This window comes from Phytophthora cinnamomi (genome assembly GCF_018691715.1).
Source record: "Phytophthora cinnamomi strain GKB4 chromosome Unknown Contig10, whole genome shotgun sequence".
NCBI classification, from domain to species: Eukaryota; Oomycota; class Peronosporomycetes; order Peronosporales; family Peronosporaceae; genus Phytophthora; species Phytophthora cinnamomi.
In genome coordinates, this window is record NW_027150943.1 from 996,285 (window position 1) to 1,014,086 (window position 17,802).

General features: G+C 56.4%; 8 protein-coding genes across 8 annotated transcripts; 4 read left to right on the forward strand and 4 right to left on the reverse strand.

Annotated features, from left to right (window-relative positions):
* Positions 1-576: 576 nt before the first annotated feature.
* Positions 577-1,143, forward strand: IUM83_05768 (uncharacterized protein; the record flags this gene model as incomplete). The annotated part of the gene is made up of 1 exon (XM_067929924.1): positions 577-1,143. One exon carries the CDS (start codon positions 577-579, stop codon positions 1,141-1,143), a length of 567 nt encoding a protein of 188 aa, XP_067798270.1.
* Positions 1,144-1,312: 169 nt separating this feature from the next.
* Positions 1,313-4,945, reverse strand: IUM83_05769 (chalcone subgroup; the record flags this gene model as incomplete). The annotated part of the gene is made up of 1 exon (XM_067929925.1): positions 1,313-4,945. The coding sequence occupies one exon, from the start codon at positions 4,943-4,945 to the stop codon at positions 1,313-1,315; it is 3,633 nt and encodes a 1,210-aa protein (XP_067798271.1).
* Positions 4,946-5,256: 311 nt separating this feature from the next.
* IUM83_05770 (Myb protein J) lies at positions 5,257-6,428 on the forward strand (the record flags this gene model as incomplete). Its single annotated transcript, XM_067929926.1, has 7 exons — positions 5,257-5,492; positions 5,577-5,640; positions 5,739-5,815; positions 5,884-5,962; positions 6,035-6,109; positions 6,188-6,277; positions 6,351-6,428. The coding sequence occupies 7 exons, from the start codon at positions 5,257-5,259 to the stop codon at positions 6,426-6,428; spliced, it is 699 nt and encodes a 232-aa protein (XP_067798209.1).
* Positions 6,429-8,034: 1,606 nt separating this feature from the next.
* On the forward strand, positions 8,035-8,733 carry IUM83_05771 (Myb domain-contaning protein; the record flags this gene model as incomplete). Its single annotated transcript, XM_067929927.1, has 1 exon — positions 8,035-8,733. The coding sequence occupies one exon, from the start codon at positions 8,035-8,037 to the stop codon at positions 8,731-8,733; it is 699 nt and encodes a 232-aa protein (XP_067798097.1).
* Positions 8,734-9,417: 684 nt separating this feature from the next.
* Positions 9,418-11,330, reverse strand: IUM83_05772 (Poly(A) RNA polymerase protein 2; the record flags this gene model as incomplete). The annotated part of the gene is made up of 2 exons (XM_067929928.1): positions 9,418-9,730; positions 10,045-11,330. The coding sequence occupies 2 exons, from the start codon at positions 11,328-11,330 to the stop codon at positions 9,418-9,420; spliced, it is 1,599 nt and encodes a 532-aa protein (XP_067798208.1).
* Positions 11,331-11,562: 232 nt separating this feature from the next.
* On the reverse strand, positions 11,563-12,397 carry IUM83_05773 (uncharacterized protein; the record flags this gene model as incomplete). Its single annotated transcript, XM_067929929.1, has 3 exons — positions 11,563-11,752; positions 11,851-11,967; positions 12,063-12,397. 3 exons carry the CDS (start codon positions 12,395-12,397, stop codon positions 11,563-11,565), a joined length of 642 nt encoding a protein of 213 aa, XP_067798096.1.
* A 742-nt stretch (positions 12,398-13,139) lies between these two features.
* On the forward strand, positions 13,140-14,862 carry IUM83_05774 (Aldehyde dehydrogenase; the record flags this gene model as incomplete). The annotated part of the gene is made up of 3 exons (XM_067929930.1): positions 13,140-14,683; positions 14,742-14,768; positions 14,853-14,862. The coding sequence occupies 3 exons, from the start codon at positions 13,140-13,142 to the stop codon at positions 14,860-14,862; spliced, it is 1,581 nt and encodes a 526-aa protein (XP_067798231.1).
* Positions 14,863-15,371: 509 nt separating this feature from the next.
* Positions 15,372-16,070, reverse strand: IUM83_05775 (Myb domain-contaning protein; the record flags this gene model as incomplete). The annotated part of the gene is made up of 1 exon (XM_067929931.1): positions 15,372-16,070. One exon carries the CDS (start codon positions 16,068-16,070, stop codon positions 15,372-15,374), a length of 699 nt encoding a protein of 232 aa, XP_067798294.1.
* Between the last annotated feature and the right edge of the window lie 1,732 nt (positions 16,071-17,802).

Here is a 17,802-nt window from a genome sequence, read left to right on the forward strand (position 1 = left end):
TGCACGAGCACACAATTGCACTGCTGTAAATCGAAGACAGCACGGCCACCAACACTAAGTCGTCACCGTGTCATCACCAACGCAACTTGTCATCACCACAGGCAGATTGCAGCCCAGCGTCCATCCAGCAACCACTGGTTGTCAACGCCAGGTGGATCACTGCGGCAGCGCACCGCCCGGACATGATCATCGCGATGACGATCATGCGCCCCGCTCTGGCGCCCACCAAAGTGTGACTTTCTAGCGAGACCAGCGCTGATTGGCGAAAGTGCCGAGCACAAAAACTCGGTGCACTTGGCACCACTTCCTCGCAGTTGACTCCCCGACACCCAGAAGTCGCTCGCTGCGTCGCAGGGGGGGCCTCCGATCCCACCGCATTCCCATTCGCATTCCGCGCATTCCCGAATCTGCGTCCAGTGCAGCCTCGCGTTTCCGCTGGAATAGTCGGCCCAGCGAGAGCGTTAAGAAACGGCCGAGCAAGCAGCAAATTCCGCCCAGATTTGAACCATCTCCGCCGTCGTCGGCGTCTCCATCAGTCCGCTTTCTCCTGCTACCGGCACAGCCACTGCCGCCACCATGTTCCAGTTCTACTCGTCGGAAGGGCCCAAGTTCGGCGAGCAGGCGGCGGAGATCGAGCGCTTCCGCGCGCGCCACCGCCGCCTGTGCCGCGGTCAACAGCCAATGGACGCGACGCACAGCCCGCAGGTCGAGGATCTGGACGTGGAGGACGGACGCACGCGCAAGATCTCGGCCAAGTGGCGGCAGCAGCAACAGCAACAACAGCAGCAGGTCCCTCCCGTCAGCAACCAGTTCGACGACGCCAGCTGCGGGATGCACGTGGGCTTCAACGCCTTCGACTTCTCGGCCTCGCCCGAGGCCTTCTACGAGTCGGAGCAGCAGCAGCAACACGAGAGCAGCGCCTCGTCTTGTGAGGACAACCAGTTGGAGCAAGACCAGCAGAGCAGCGCCTTCAACAGCGCCAGCTTGTGGGAACGGAGGTTCCCGGGGCTACGACAGCCTGGCGAGCCCGTTCGACAATTGCCCACGCTCGGGCAGGACGCGCTCTGGGGAGGACCCGTGCACTACGCGTCGCACGAAGCGCAGCGACGAGCTCTCTACTACCAGCCGCAGTATTTCGCGTGAGGCTGGTTGTCTGCAGGCAGCTCTCCGTCGCACAATTGTACCATAAACTAATGAAAACATCGATGAAGTCAGTCTAAAGGTACGGTGCATTCAATCACGAGCGGCACTACTGGGCCTGCATCCTGGGGGGGGGGTATCGACCTGCATCACCTGGAAACAAGGACGCATCTTACGGCAACTCGGCGCTGCTCACGAGGACAGGCGGGTGGCGATGCATCACGGACGCGAGGTACACGATAAGGACAAGCAGAAACGCGATGACGGCGTGGCGCGGATCCTCCTGCACCCACGAGAGCAGCGAACCGTCCTTCTCGACCAAATCCCAGTCGCTATCGTACTCGTCGACGTCTTCGTCGTCCAGATCGTCGTCGCCCTCGGCGTTCGGGGACAGGTTGGCCACAGCAACGGCGTTTCCGTGCGACTTGCGGTCGGCAGCAGTTGAATCGTGTCCGACGCTTGAGTGCCGCTCGCTGTTCAACGCACTGGTCGTCGAGCCGCTTCTGCCGCCTCGGTTCGGCAACATGTCACGCGTGCTGCTGCTTCGCCGTCGCAGCTGAGAGAGGTTGGCATCCCACGTGGGCCAGTTGTCCGTCGGCCCTGCGTGGCGGCGCACCTTGCTCGCATCGATGAGCGATTCCAGCCACTCTTCGCCCTCGTAGATGGTTTCCGTACGCAACGCCAGGATCTCGCCATTCGGTTTGATGATCGCGATGCGAATGCTGTCGTTCTCGCCCTTTTCCCACGCGAAGCGAGCGACTTCGGGGCCGCTGTTTGCAGTGATCTCCACAACCTCGCAGCGCGTCAGCTCCATCATGTCGCGGTACTTGCGAGAGCGCTTGTGTGAGTAGTACGAGAACAGTGTTCCATCCAGTCGGCACCAGCGCTTCGACCAGCGTGACGGCACCATAGTGACCTCCTTCGAACTTCCAATTCCTAGCGTCTTCTGTAGCTTGCGCTTTTCAAATGAAATGGACAGGTACCCCACTTTCACGCGGTTCTCGGGCTTTTGGCGCTTGTAGTTCTCCCGCAACGCCTGAATTTCATCGTGATAGGTGTGAACGAGATCATCGCGCGCCTGGTCGAGGAGGCTTGGCACGCGCTCCATTAGTTGAGTACGAGCTGATGGATCCATCGAGTGAAAGCCGAAGATGAGGCTCTCTAAAGCCAAGTGGAATGGCGGCGGAGGTAGTGTCATTTCCAGCTCGGTGTTGACACGGAAGCTGCTTGCATGGGACAGAGTGATTTCGGCTGTCGACCCAGTACGGGAGGTGGTCGTCGCCGTCGAGTCCGCACTCCCACCAGTGCGAAGTGCAACATCTTCGTTCGAAGAGGACATTGCCGTTGCAGACGCAACATAATGGCTATGCTTTTTGTCGTCTTTGAAAGAGCCACGCTTTTTCACACGCAGAATCATTTTACCATCAGGGGCGATAGAGAACCGAGCTTCATCCTTCGGGCACAGATCGAGCTGCTGATGGTGCTCCTGTGGGTGTGCTTTATCCCATAGAGATACCATACTATCCAGCGGCGTCTTAAAATCCTCAAAGGAGGATGCAAGCGAGCGGAATCGCAAATCGAAGTACTCGAGCAAGACACGAAGCCTCACCTTGATGTCCACCTTGAATACCAGGTGCTTTTGGAATTTGCCAGCCGAAAATCGATGAAAGTAGTCGGTGTCCTGAACAATACTACCGATAGATAGTCCCTTGTACTTCAGTAGACTTTCGCTGAGCGCACCAGGGTCCACATACAAGCCCACCGTAAATCGGTACTGGTGGGAAGCGTAAGGCTTGTCGAATTCCTCTGGCGACACCGAAAATTGGTGGGACCATGTCCCGAGCAACGCACTGCCATCAACAACCAAGTCGCCGTTGAACATAACGTTGCTGTCCCGGTCCACCATCGGGCCAAAATGCACCATGAGGCTGCGACTCTCGCGACGCAGCATTTCAAGTTCCTGCTCATCGTACTCAGCCCACTCATCTTTTGTGGAGGGCTGCCGATGAATCTTCGGGACACCAGTGTGACTGTGCTTCCTGGACCGACTGTTTTTACGAGGCTTTGGCACGGGGGCGCGGTGATCTGCCTCGGTCTCAGTATGCAGTTTGCCTTCGGTTTCTTTGTCCTCCTTGCCCTCCTTGCTCTCCTTTGTCTCTTTGCTCTCATTGCTCTCCCGGTTTCCAGTTTCGTGGTGAGGCTGCTTGTTGTTATCGGCGTCTTTTCCAAGCTCAGCAGCACCGAAAAGATCTTCAGCCTCGCTGTCGTTTTCGTCGTCGTCATCATCATCATCGTCGTCATCATCGTCATCGTCCGAGTCGGAATCGTCTTCATCCTCGCTGTCCATACCTTGGATTCGTTCATGAAGACTGCCAAAGATTTCATCTTGAGCGTCCAGCACTTCCCCTCCCCACAAGGACGGCAAACGCTCAATCAAACCACGTTTTGCATCGTGCTGAATAGAGTTGCTGTCGAAAAAGAGAGCCTGGATGCACTTACAAAGCGCATGCGACGCGATTGGAGGATACAGTTGCCCGCGCAGTCGATACTCAAAGCGGTCGTCTTCGTGTATCCTCATGACCATGGATTCAGCCTTTTTCAAGGACTTCTCTATGAACCCGAGGAACGTCTGCAGCGCAGCAGCATTAGGCCCCATACGCGGGGTCAACTCGTCACGTAGTAGTGCCGTCAGCACCGATTTGGACACGCGCTTCCTCGCTGTCACAACGAAGCTGCGTCGGAACGTCGTGTGAAAGAGTAGGTGGTCGTAAAATTGCTGGTCGCCGTGCAGCGTCTTCGCAACGCGGCCATGGAACTTCTCCAGCTCCTTTGTCGCTGTCTCCGGGTCGATGTACATGCCCACCGCCAGGATGCGTTCGTCCGTCCACCCCATGCGCCGCACGATGGGCCCAACACCCACCAGCAGATCTCCATTCGCCAGACTCGGCGGGAACGTAATCCTCGAGTACATCTCCTTCATGGGGCCGTAGGTCATCCTGGACTCGAGAATCGGGATCACGTCCTCTCCGAACGAGTCGCGCTTCAAGTTGCCGACATGTTCGTTATCCAGGACGTTGTGCGCCATGACAGGGGTGGAATGGCCGCCCCCGTCGCCCGACTCGCCGCTCTCACCGCTCGCCATGGAGCTGCTCTGCTGCACCAGCAAGTTGCTGGCGCTGCTGTCGTGGTCGATCCCGTCGTCGCCCATGTCCGGGATGGGCAGGTACGTGGGTCTGGCCCGGCGCTCGGCCTTGTTGTCCGCCGGCGCCTGCTCCACGCTGGCGTGGAAGACGTCGCAGAAGACGTCGATCCACTGGTGGCGCTCGCGCTCCGTGGCCGCGGCCAGCGTGAGCTTGGTGTCCTTGATGAAGAGCAGGAAGCCGAACGGCTTGGGCTCGCTGATCATGCGGATGGTGATGGGCGTGTGCGGCGCCAGCGGGATGTCGCCCTTGCGGTTGCCCTTCTCGCTGAAGTACTGCAGCCGCGTGCGCTCCAGCACGAAGTCGCGCCACTTCCACGTGAACAGGCGCCGGTCGCGGCGCATGAGCTTGCCGAGCAGCAGCACGCCGCCGCTGCCCGCTCCTGCTGCCGCGACCCCAACGCCACCAGCGCCAACAGCCCCAGCGCTGCTGCTGGCCGCGTGCATTGGCGGCGTGGCCGGCGACAGCTGCAGCGTGTTGAAGGTGGAGGAGGCGGCGGCCGCGGACGCCGCGAAGCCCGAGGAGGAGGACGACACCAGTTGGTCGAACGCGGCGGAGGACGACAGCGCGTGCGCCGCGTCGCCGGGATCTGTGGGGCGCCGCATGCTGCTGCTGCTGCAATTGCTGCTGTGGCTGCGCAGAGGGCGAAGCGGAAGTGGCGGGCGACCGAGCGGACGAGTGCGGCGTGGCAATCGAGCCCGCGACGCCGCTACGTATGCGTCAGAGCGGATATCAAGCCGGTCGCCTTCGCGCGACCGTCGCGGCCCCGACGCTGTGACGCTGCTGCCACAAGTTGAAGCGCGTCGGTGGCGCGAGTGTTTACTCGCGCGGCTTGATGTGCTGCACACGACTGCTAGGTGGTCCACACCATGTTACAACGGCAAAAGTTCAAATTTGAATAATTGCGTTAGAAGTTATGGCGGGAGGAGAGGAGACGCCGCTGCGCTACTCGTTCCTGGAGATCAAGGAGGCGCAGCGCGCGTGCGGCGACAAGATGGCGGCCGCGGCGCTGCGCGAGTGCGGCTCGGCGTCCGCGGCGCAGCAGCAGATCTTCCGCGCGCACGTGAGCGACCTCTGCGCGACGGTCTTCGCCGCGGCGCTGCGCAAGTACAACCCGGAGGACAAGCGTATGCTGCTACAGTCGCATATATTGTATGTATTATAAAGAAATAATAGCATCGCTGACTCTGCCGGTTGCAGAGGAGGTGGCGCCCGTGGACGAGAGACGGCGGCCAGGCTCAAGCAGCTGGAGACCAAGCTCAAGGACAAGGAGGCGGCGGTCAAGAAGCTCCGCGAACGGGTACGCAGAGCCCCCAGCAACAGAAATTTATAGCACCTAGTAGTAGGAATCTGGGTGTCAATGCTGAATTTTTCTTTTTCTTTTTTTTTTTGCTGCAGGTGCCGCGGATGGCGGCGGCCAACGCACGGCGGGAGCTGGCCAAGGCTCGCAAGCGCCACGCGGACGTGCTCGTGGCGTACGTCGACTGCAGTTGTGCCTTTGTAGGAAGGAAGAGGGACTGAAGTACCATTGCTGCTGCTGCAGGGAGCCGGAGTCGACGGAAGATCTGGGAGCGGAGCTGACGGGGGAGCAGCTGGAGGCGCTGAAGGCGGCATACGTGAAGGTAGGTTCGGCCGTGGGGGTTTCTCCGTGGAAGGTGCTGAGGTGCTAAAGGAGAGCTGGTGCTTGTTTGCAGACGGCGTCTTCGATTGCTATCACCAGTGCCAAGTTGTCGCAAGTGATGAGTCAGACAACCGAGACGATCAGCATTGTAGGAAACCGCAGCTGCCTTTTATTTTTTGATACGGGATAAAATGTGCTGACCGTTTTGGCTGCGTGTATGTTGAAGGTGGAGCAGGCGATGAAGCGGCCGAAGACAGAGGTCGATATCGCCATGGAGAACAGTCCTGTCAAGGCGAGGACACTTTTGAACGAGCAGGTACGTTTGTTAGATTATAAGGAGCTGGTGTTTCAGTCGAGGACTAAAACTTGCTGCTGCTAAATGTTCGCAGGAAATGAATAGCCTGCAGCAGACACCCCCTCTTCGCACTCGTCTCGCGCTGCAGCTGAGCGCATCGAAGAACGTGTAACGTTAGTATACTCGTTTTCATGTACATGTATTCTTTGAGTAATAAATGGAAGCCTCCATATTCAGTGTAGGCTGAACACCGCAGTACTTAAGTACCAGCTAGCGTCCGTGCGTGTCGACAATAAACCTTCACGAGTGCCAGTTTCAACAAACTTGGTCACTTTTGCTTCGATCTTGCCCGTCGCCGACATCAGTCCAATGGCAACAACGCATTTATTTCTCTTCGCCAGTTAGCCCAGACCACATTTGCCCGTCAATATACGAAACGTCTGGAACGAATTGAGAGCAATAGCTGCGTGCGCGAAGCGAAGGTGGCTGATTGAATTGGCATCCTTCGAGCCAACCTCCGATAGTTTCCCCAACGCTTGGGCGCTGGTCTGCGCTTGCCAAATCGCTTCTAGGTGTTCCGCTCCCAAACATCTTGAAACTGCCAGTTCTTCCACAACAAGAAATGAGAAATCGTACTCGAGCTACACCCGACTTGATTCAGATCTGGAGGGGAGATTACTTGGTACTTCCCAGGGGTTACCAAACCTGCGCCCCCTTTGGTAGCCGAATCGGCATGTCTACATTTTTCTGTGGCTGCGTAGTTTTAGGGTTTTCGACTCGATATTGTTATAAAATATCCCTTGTTCGTGTTGAATGAGGCCTGGATCCATCACTCGATGTTTTTGACCAACAATTGTCGTTACCTTACAAAGGTGTTAAACGTACTCAATAATATCAATACAACCCTCAACCTTGAAAATAATTTGACCAACGGTACAGCTGAAGTTTGCTGGTTTGTTAGTTTTTGCAGCATGCCACTTTCCAAAGTTCATACTACATGTAGTACTTCTCGCCACACACGTGACTTGCAGCGCTTTAGAACACAACTTGAAAGGCGCTCCATCGTGGAGTCTGAATTGAAACTTATACACCTCCAATACGTGCATTCCGATGTAGCGCAAGCGATCTACTTGAGTTGATGAGCTACCGACAGCAAAACCCCTAGTTGTTGACAACAAATAGCAACGTTCAATATCTTAGTTGATGACAACAAGTTGCTGTCAACAACTACTTACGACTCAAGCTTCGCAACAGTAGTTTTTATAGGGGTTATCCAGCAAGTTGCATAATTCGTGTGCACCCGTTGCCGCTCCCGCTCACAAGCGTCCAGGTTGCACCAGCGAAATTTTGCACTCGGTCGACCGCAGAGATCCGATTAAGGCGAAGGTATTGTCATGCACGGTTGTATCCACTTTCTGGCGCTGTACTGTGAATCCATTTGCAGAGCCTGCATTGAAAGCGGTACAGCATCGGTACACGCCTCCAAAATGACCAGAGGGCGTTATAGCTGTTGAAGTCATTCCTACATTGAAAGCGGTACAGCCCTGGTACAATCGTCTTGCCAGAAGCACACCGCACTCATGAACATGTACAGTAGTGGCCACCGGATTTTCTCCATCGGTCGTGCCGAACGCAATGACCAGGAACTAAGGCAATGACCAGGAACCAAGGCTACTCTCGTCTGTCATCGTGCTCCATTCCGCTTTTTGCGCGCTTGAACGCACCTCGAAGCAAGACAAAACCAAGCTTCAACAACACCAACGGTGAACCCAGCAGGCATGACCATCACCAAGCTAGTCACAAGCGACCTGTTCGAAACGGGCCCGGCGAACCAGCGCCGATTGATCCGCATGGGTCAGCGCTTTTCGAGCTGCAGCAACAGCAGATGTCGGCAGACGTCGACGATCGGGTGGTGGACGACCGAAGAGCACAACAAGTTCCTCGAGGCCATGGAGCTGTACCCATCGGGCCCATGGAAGAGAATCGCGCAACATATTGGCAGCAGGAACTCTCGTCAGGTGATGACCCACGCGCAGAAGTACCGACAGCGTATCAAGCGCCGCGAAACCCGCAAGACTCAAGGCAAACGTGAACTGTCGAAGCAAGTCGATATCGCCCTCATGCAAGGGTCCTTAGAAGCTGTGCGCCCGTCCACCGCTTCCACGAATGCAAACTTTGCATTTGATGGTGATACTACCCCCGAACTCGCCGCCAAAGACCAGCCACTGGAGTTGTTGTTGGAGCTAGAGGTGGTCGCATTGGAGCCGCTACCTCTCTTTCAAAACTGCGAGACGTCTGAGCCAGTGGCTGAGGAGGCCCCAATCGCCAATCTCCTGCTTCTCGATGAACTCCAGCACCTTCTTGTTCCTGTTTGTGACGGTGGTGCTAATTATGCGGACATTGAGCACTTTGACTGCGACGAACTAATTGAGGTGCTATTGGACCCGGCGATCAATTGGGATGCTGTGTGTATGTAGGTTCCATAAGTGTTATCGTATATGTAGTTTTTATTGTATTTGTTAAAGGAGCCAGGTGCCGAACGTTCTATACAGACTGCCTTGCTGTAACTTGCATCGTTCATTACAAGTTTGGACTCGACGCGAAACGACCCAGCTAGCTCGTACGCACCAAGGCGATGACTCCTCGCGAGATACCGCAACGCCCAGCTATCAAGCTCCGAGGAAGCTGTAACACTGTTGCTACCTTTCTTCGGCTGCTGGGTTTGGTGTTTGCGCTGGACGTGCTGCTCACTGGGGGGTCAAAGACTTTGCTACCCCTGCTGAGCTTTATGGAGGCATATCCGACCCGGTTCCTGGCATTTTATCGACCCAAGGTGGAAGTGTTAGCAGCTATGGCGAGCGATCTCATCGAGAGATTGGACATCTCGGAGCAATTGAGCGATGCTTGGGACTTCACCGCTGCGATGGTCACGCTTGTGTGCGTGCATCAGGTTATTGAGTCCGCTCGAACCAAGATTGCCAGTAAATTAAGAGCATCTACCGAAACAAGAGCAGAGTAATTCCTCTTGTTACCCGCAAGGCACTTATCAAGACTCAATATCTCGTATGCTTCACCGGTACCTGAAAGAAGTCGCGTCACAATTGCAACTAAACTATGATTTCGACGTTCAAAGCCTCAGCACATACTATTTCCCGCGTTTTCTACTCCTCGATCACTGCTCCACCCCGGTAGATCTGCAAGATGAGCCCCATGACGACGAATCCCAACGAGATAAACGCGTACGCGATGAGCACAATGAGGGAACTCGGAAGAGGCTTCAGTAACATCAGTACGATTTTCAGCGCCGCGTTACTGTACGGCATGTATCGCTGCGGCGCGTCAAACATAGCGTACTTGATCAGCACGCTCTTCTTGTGGGAGAACGCGTCGAATGAATACTTGCCGTGGTATGACCCCATACCAGAGGATCCCACACCACCGAAGGGCAAGTTCAAATTGACCGACTGCATGACGCTGTCGTTCACACAAGCAACACGCTCAGCCATAAGTCAAAGGATATGTGCTGGTTCTCTATTTGTCCGCCATTACTACAACTGTACTGCGACGGAATTGATTCCTAGAACTCGATCCTTGCGGCCAAACATTTGATCCGCGCCAGTAAATATGGTCGAAACCTGCCCAACATCGCCTTAGCTCTTGCACGCCTGGTTGTCTTCTGGATCTAATGGTCCTGTCAGCACTTTAGCCGCCGCCCATGTTGCCGTGAGCAATTCACTTATTTGGTCGTGGTTGTCGGGTTGCTTACATCTCGTGCCTGGTGGCCTGACCAGTGCAGTAATTGACACAACGGCGTCGGTGTGAATTGGGTCGGTCGGTGAAACCACAGCGCGAAGTATCCATTCTCTAGCGCGGCCACGACGCGAGCGAGAGCGAAAGCTCCCGCGGCTGCATTGTGCTGTCCATTCATGTACACTGGGTCATCTATAACGAGTTGTGGCATGAGGGGCAAACCGTTTGCGATCGACAAGTGTGCTGCCAGTGGGTACGCGCCAAAGGCTTCGGGCTTGAGCGACAGTCCTGTGGTGTAGTAGTCGAACGACGTGCCGTAGTACTCCAAGAAGTCCAGCAGCAGTTGTCCCAGCTTCGTCGCTTCCCGCTGCTCCGCCGTCAGCTTCTCCGCGTCACAGTCACCTTCCTCCTCTTCCTCCTCGTCCGGCTCCTGATGCCTCTGCATCTCCATCATAAACACCGCCAACAGCGTCACTGCGTACGAGCTCAGGCCGCCCGTGAAGGCGCTGTTCAGCGCCTTTTCCCTCAAGAACTGCCTCAGCACCATCAGCAGCGGCTTGAGCCTGGGCAGGTCGCCCACGTACTGGCGCACGAGCTTGCTCGCCTCCATGCCGTGGCTGGTCTGCACGTTTTCGATCGAGATGTCCACGCGCAGCAGCGCGGCGTCGTCCCCGTCCTTCTGGCTGCCGCGGCGCAGGATGAGCTTGGCCACGGGCACCTTGGCGCCGCGCACGACGTCCACGCGCTGCACCCAGCTGCGCTGCGGCCGCAGCTGGCGCGCGAGCTGCTCGAGCTGCTTGACGCCGTCGGGCACGAAGCGCGTGGGCACGTCGCGGTCCTCGGCGTTGGAGAGCCCCATGACCACCACGTCCACGTCGCTGCTGGGCAGCCACAGGCCCGTCGAGTACGAGCCGAAGCACGTGACGGACGCGTGCGGCCAGATCTTGCGCACGCCGTCCGCGATGTGCGCGATGGCCGCGTCGATGTGCTGGCGCGCGGCGTCCACCACGCGCTGCGTGTAGGCGCAGTAGCGCTGCATCTCCTCGCCCACGCGCAGCGCCACGGGGCGCGACGCGTCGTTGAGCGCGCGCAACACGGCGGCGTCCTGCGCGTTCGTGGACGGCAGTGTGGGCAGCCACGGCGGCAGGCGCCGCAAGCGGCTGCGGCTGATGGCCGCCACACGCGCCGCCTCCGCCTCGCGCGCGAGCGCGTCTCGCTCCGCTGCGGCTGCGATCTTGCGGCGGTTCAGCCGCGCCTTCTTGCGCTCCACCTTGCTGCGCCCCGAGGCCGACGAAGACGCCGAGCCGCCGGCGTCCTGCATCATGTCCGTCGGTCTCTGCTAATTATTTTTTTTAGTGGTTGGGGGTATTTGGCCACTTGTGACATGCGGCGCATGTAGCCATTTGGGGGGACGAGATGGATACACTTCAGGAGGAGGAGGTGCGACCAGAGGAATGCGAGTTTTGGAGGAGGAATGGATGTACTTGGGAATAAAAAAAAAGTTAGGGACTGTTTGGCTGGCTGGCAGCGGCGAGATCCTAAGTGTTGGTCAGCTTTTACACGTTCACGTTGGGCGGGGCCGCGTAGGCTGCCTGGGGCTGGTTCGGGTCGTACACGGGCGGCACGGTGGAGAAGGCCGGGTGCTGCGAGATGACGAAGTAGTTGAAGAAGGCGTTGAGGAACAGCAACACGGCGTCCAGGATCGTCAGCCAGAAGTTGCCCATCGACAGCGGCCAGATCGCAATGCTGCAGCACACAAACCACCAACTCGGTCAGTCCACAGATTCCAGCAAAACTTCCACAGGCAACCAATGCGCCAATGTGGCACAGCAAGCAGCACGTACAAGACGAGGAAGATGGTGCGCGTCTTGTTGCCGTACATGAAGCCGAAGTTCTTGCGCAGCACCACGTCGATCTTGTCCGTGCGCAGCTCGAACGCCAGCAGCAGCGACCCGAACATGCTGCAGCAACCAACAACACGATATCAAAAGCAAGTGAGTCAACTGGCGCTCCCTCCTACTGCAGTTGCAGCTGCAGCTGCAGCCGCGCGCCTTACACGATGTAGATGCCGGCGATGACCTTCTGGAAGGTGTCGACATGGCCGAAGATCCAGGCCAGCACGCCCACGGCGATAGTGACCGAGGCCAGCACCAGGTTGAACAGGCGCATGACCTTGATGATCGTCTGGCTGTTGGTGGCCTTGATCTGGTTGCCGATCTCGTCCATGAGGTTCTGGCGGGGCACGCCCGGCTGGCCTGGCGCCGTCTGGTACGCGCCCCCGACGGGCTCCACGGGCGCGGGCGGCGACATGGACGAGAAGTTCATGCCCGGGGTCGCGGGCGACTGCGCGCGCAGCACGGACGGGTCCTGGAACGGGTTGCTGGGGTTCATGGCGAGCGGCGAAGTGAGGTCAGCGGCGGGGACGCGAGGAGCTTCGGCGGCGACAAGGAGATGGACCCAAAGATAGCGCTCGACTCTTTCTTCAAAAATAGCGACGCGCAGTTTTGGGTATTTTTAACCCTTTTTAAAACCAGGATTTGAGCTGAACATTTTCTGAGGGTTTAGGACTCGAAGCATTGTAATACGCCAGCGCGTCCTTGGAAACTGTGTGGTCGCAAATATTGGATCGCGGGTCTTGGTGTCCGACGCAATTGGGAGTGTGCCCCAGTCCCAACGGCATTTTTTTCGAGGACGTTTGCTTGTCAACGGCAACTTTTCAAAGTCTTTGCCTCTCGGTATCTGCACGTATGTGAGCATGATGCAGAGCAAACCGAGACTGAGGCCTCGACGAATCGTGCAAATACTTGAGTGAAGGCGTGCGCGACTCAAGCGAGGCTGATAACGATACAGATCGTTTCTGTCAGTGTAGCCAACTCTGCCAACTGCACGGCGACCACAGTTTACATGCATCTTGCAGACGCTCTCAATTGCAAGTAACTGCGTCAGACAACGTCATTCACGACATGAGAGCTGTTCTGCTCTCGTCATGAACCACACGCAGCTTTACCGTCGGTAGTTCCGACGATCGTGCTTGTCGCCGTTGCCCCCGTCCAATTCGATACCGATTTGAGCACATGACGTGGTTGAAGTTTCGGCGGAGCTGCTCGTTGTCCCTCCCGACCTCCATTCCCCCATGGCCGACAGCACCACGCGCGTTCCTCCCACGTCCCCGGACGCCGTGGCGGCCTCCGTGGCCGCTCTGCGCGCGTCGTTCCGCAGCGGCGTCACGCGCGACCTGAAGGCGCGGCTGGCGCAACTCAAGCAGCTGCGGCGCCTGCTCGCCGAGAACGTGCGCGAGCTGCAGGACGCGCTGTTCCACGACCTGCGCAAGCCGCCGGCCGAGACGCTCATCGCCGAGCTGGCGCCCGTGCGCGGTGAGATCTCGCTGCACGAGGAGCAACTGGAGAACTGGGCGGCGCCCGAGCGCGTGTGGACCAACGTGGCCAACCTGCCGGGCCGCTCGTACGTGCAGCGCGAGCCGCTGGGCGTCGTGTGCATCCTGTCGACGTGGAACTACCCGGTGCAGCTCTCGCTGTGGCCGCTGGTGGGCGCCATCAGCGCCGGCAACTGCGCGCTGCTGCGGCTGCCCGCGGACGACACGTGCGTGCACACGAGCGAGCTGCTGCTCAAGCTCGTGGCCGCGTACCTGGACCCGCGCTTCGTGCGCGTGGTGCACGGTGGGATCCCGGCCACGCAGGCCACGCTGGCGCAGAAGTTCGACCTCATCCTGTGCACGGGCGGCGCCACTATCGGCAAAATCGTCGCCGAGGCTGCGGCCAAGACGCTCACGCCGACGATCCTGGAGCTCGGCGGCAAATCGCCGACTATAGTTGATGCAACGTGCGACTTGGCTGTCACGGCGCGGCGCATCACGTGGGCGGCGTTCGTGAACGCGGGGCAGACATGTCTGCGCCCGGACTACGTGATGGTAAGCGCCAAGGTCGGCGACGAGCTGGTGGCCGCCATCCAGCGGGAGATCGCCGCGTTCTTCGGAGAGGACCCGCAGAAGAGTGCGTCGTACGGACGACTGATTAGCGACAAGGCCTTTGATCGAGCGGCGGCGTTTTTGGAGAGAGATGCGGAGTTCGTCGTGTTTGGCGGCGCCAGGGACCGAGAGGACCAGTTCGTGGCGCCGACCCTGCTTAACTTTAAGAAGGACTTGAAAACGTTCACGCGCAGCGCCGTCATGCAGGAAGAGGTGTTCAGCCCCTTGCTACCGGTGGTGTACTATGACACACTGGATGACGCCATTGAGTTTGTGAACGAGCGTGAGAAGCCGCTGGGGCTGTATCTGTATTCGTCGGACTACAAAGTGCGCACGCGCGTCTTGGCCGAGACCAGCTCCGGCAGTGCGTGTGTGAACGACAGCATCATGCAGTCGGTCAATTTGAACTTGCCCTTCGGTGGTGTGGGGTCCTCTGGCATGGGGTCATACCACGGCAAGTATTCATTCGACGCGTTCTCCCACAAGAAGAGCGTGCTGATCAAGTACGCTATGTTTGACGCGCCGCAGCGATACATGCCGTACAGTAACGCGGCGCTGAAGGTCGTACTGATGTTACTGAAGCCTCTTCCGAGCTCCCTCATTGTGCTCGTCGCGTACGCGTTTATCTCGTTGGGATTCGTCGTCATGGGGCTCATCTTGCAGATCTACCGGGGTGGAGCAGTGATCGAGGAGTAGAAAACGCGGGAAATAGTATGTGCTGAGGCTTTGAACGTCGAAATCATCGTTTAGTTGCAAGCGTAACGCGACTTCTTTCAGGTACCGGTGAAGCATACGAGATACTGAATCTTGATAAGTGCCTTGCGGGTAACAAGAGGAATTACTCTGCTCTTGTTTCGGTAGATGCCCTTAATTTACTGGCAATCTTGGTTCGAGCGGACTCGATAACCTGATGCACGCACACAAGCGTGACCATCGCAGCGGTGAAGTCCCAAGCATCGTTCAATTGCTCCGAGATGTCCAATCTCTCGATGAGATCGCTCGCCATAGCTGCTAACACTTCCAGCTTGGTTCGATAAAATGCCAGGAACCGGGTCGGATATGCCTCCATAAAGCTCAGCAGGGGTAGCAAAGTCTCTGACCCCCCAGTGAGCAGCACGTCCAGCGCAAACACCAAACCCAGCAGCCGAAGAAAGGTAGCAACAGTGTTACAGCTTCCTCGGAGCTTGATAGCTGGGCGTTGCGGTATCTCGCGAGGAGTCATCGCCTTGGTGCGTACGAGCTAGCTGGGTCGTTTCGCGTCGAGTCCAAACTTGTAATGAACGATGCAAGTTACAGCAAGGCAGTCTGTATAGAACGTTCGGCACCTGGCTCCTTTAACAAATACAATAAAAACTACATATACGATAACACTTATAGAACCTACATACACACAGCATCCCAATTGATCGCCGGGTCCAATAGCACCTCAATTAGTTCGTCGCAGTCAAAGTGCTCAATGTCCGCATAATTAGCACCACCGTCACCAACAGGAACAAGAAGGTGCTGGAGTTCATCGAGAAGCAGGAGATTGGCGATTGGGGCCTCCTCAGCCACTGGCTCAGACGTCTCGCAGTTTTGAAAGAGAGGTAGCGGCTCCAATGCGACCACCTCTAGCTCCAACAACAACTCCAGTGGCTGGTCTTTGGCGGCGATTTCGGGGGTAGTATCACCATCAAATGCAAAGTTTGCATTCGTGGAAGCGGTGGACGGGCGCACAGCTTCTAAGGACCCTTGCATAAGGGCGATATCGACGTGCTTCGACAGTTCACGTTTGCCTTGAGTCTTGCGGGTTTCGCGGCGCTTGATACGCTGTCGGTACTTCTGCGCGTGGGTCATCACCTGACGAGAGTTCCTGCTGCCAATATGTTGCGCGATTCTCTTCCATGGGCCCGATGGGTACAGCTCCATGGCCTCGAGGAACTTGTCGTGCTCTTCGGTCGTCCACCACCCGATCGTCGACGTCTGCCGACATCTGCTGTTGCTGCAGCTCGAAAAGCGCTGACCCATGCGGATCAATCGGCGCTGGTTCGCCGGGCCCATTTCGAACAGGTCGCTTGTGACTAGCTTGGTGATGGTCATGCCTGCTGGGTTCAACCGTTGGTGTTGTTGAAGCTTGGTTTTGTCTTGCTTCGAGGTGCGTTCAAGCGCGCAAAAAGCGGAATGGAGCACGATGAAAGACGAAAGTAGCCTTGGTTCCTGGTCATTTCGACTCGACCGATGGAGAAAATCCGGTGGCCACTACTGTACATGTTCATGAGTGCGGTGTGCTTCTGGCAAGACAATTGTACCAGGGCTGTACCGCTTTCAATGCAGGAATGACTTCAACAGCTATAACGCCCTCTGGTCATTTTGGAGGCGTGTACCAATGCTGTACCGCTTTCAATGCAGGCTCTGCAAATGGATTCACAGTACAGTGGATACGGTAGCATATCATTACGATTCTAACGCCAGGAAAGTATATGTACGTTTGTATGGTGCTTCCAGCCAATAGAAACAGACCAATAATGATTATGAGCATATATGACCAATAGGCGATATTGTTGGTTATAATATTGCTCAATCGGATCGGAGGAGAGATTGGCAACCGCTGATCTGACCATTCCAACAATATCCAATTGGAATCATCATTTGATATCAAGTATGCCTTACAAAAAACAAGTGCGTTACAAATAGAATAAATATTCATAGGTTTCCAACCCCCACGACACAATCAGCGACTCCATTCCGCTTTCCGACACTCGAAGGCATGTCGGTGGCGTTGCTCGTCCCAGCCAATAGCCAGCGAAGCAGAGCGACGGCTTTCTCGTAAAGAAGGAGGTGACGCTCACAGAAGTCCACGATCGTATTGCAAAGGACAGCACAGGTAAGAGTTTGTTCGTTATTCTAGACAAATATGGGTGGTTTCTAGTGAAAAAAAATAGGAAGGCAAGGAGTAGCTATGTCCAAGAACACTGTTCTCTCTTACTGTGGGCAATGTTAAGAATTGGCTGGCGGATTTGTATCCGCATCAGAGTCAATACGTAGCTAAGAAGCTGCAAAAGATGCTATCAACACTAGACCGATACTGCGAAAAGAGGCCGGGCAGGGTGTCACGAAACAAGCACCTCCCTGTACTAAGAGAGATATAAAGACTATAATCTCGGCTCTATATATGCACGCTTCCGCCAACTTTGACTACCTAGATGCTGCGCTAGTGGCGTTGACGTGGTACCTCTACGGTCGCGGTTCCGAGGCCGAACAATTGGAAAAAGCCCGGTTGTGTGTATACCCTGGTAGGGTAATTTCGTGGTTTGTTTTTCGTATGTATTGATCACATTAATTGACACTAGCGACACTGTATGCAAATACATAATAGGTGGAATGATATTTCTCCGCTTCAAACGTGTGAAGACTGCTTCGCAACAGGGCACCTATCTTTTCAAAGATCCTAACGACCCCTTCACTTGCCCGCTGCACGTGCTTGCTGTCGCTTTCGCCCTACAACCCGCTCCAGGCACTTGCATCTTCCCCCTATTTGCTGCTGTTCCTGTGCTACCAGGTTCAGAGATGCAAGGCGACGATAAGGAGCTGGGCCTGATTGATCTGCTAGACCGTGAACTTGATGAGTCACGTACCTACACGTCGCCGCAGCCGCGGCGAGCCAATTGAGCACCTGGGGCGCAAGCTTATATCAATAGACAGTTACTTACTGTTAGTGGGTTGCCAGCAGCGCAGGAGAGTGGACTCACGAAGGGACTTACCTCGCACTCGTTTAGACGAGGTGCAGCCATGCATGCGAACGCCGACAGTCGTATAAGTCCAAACTGGATTG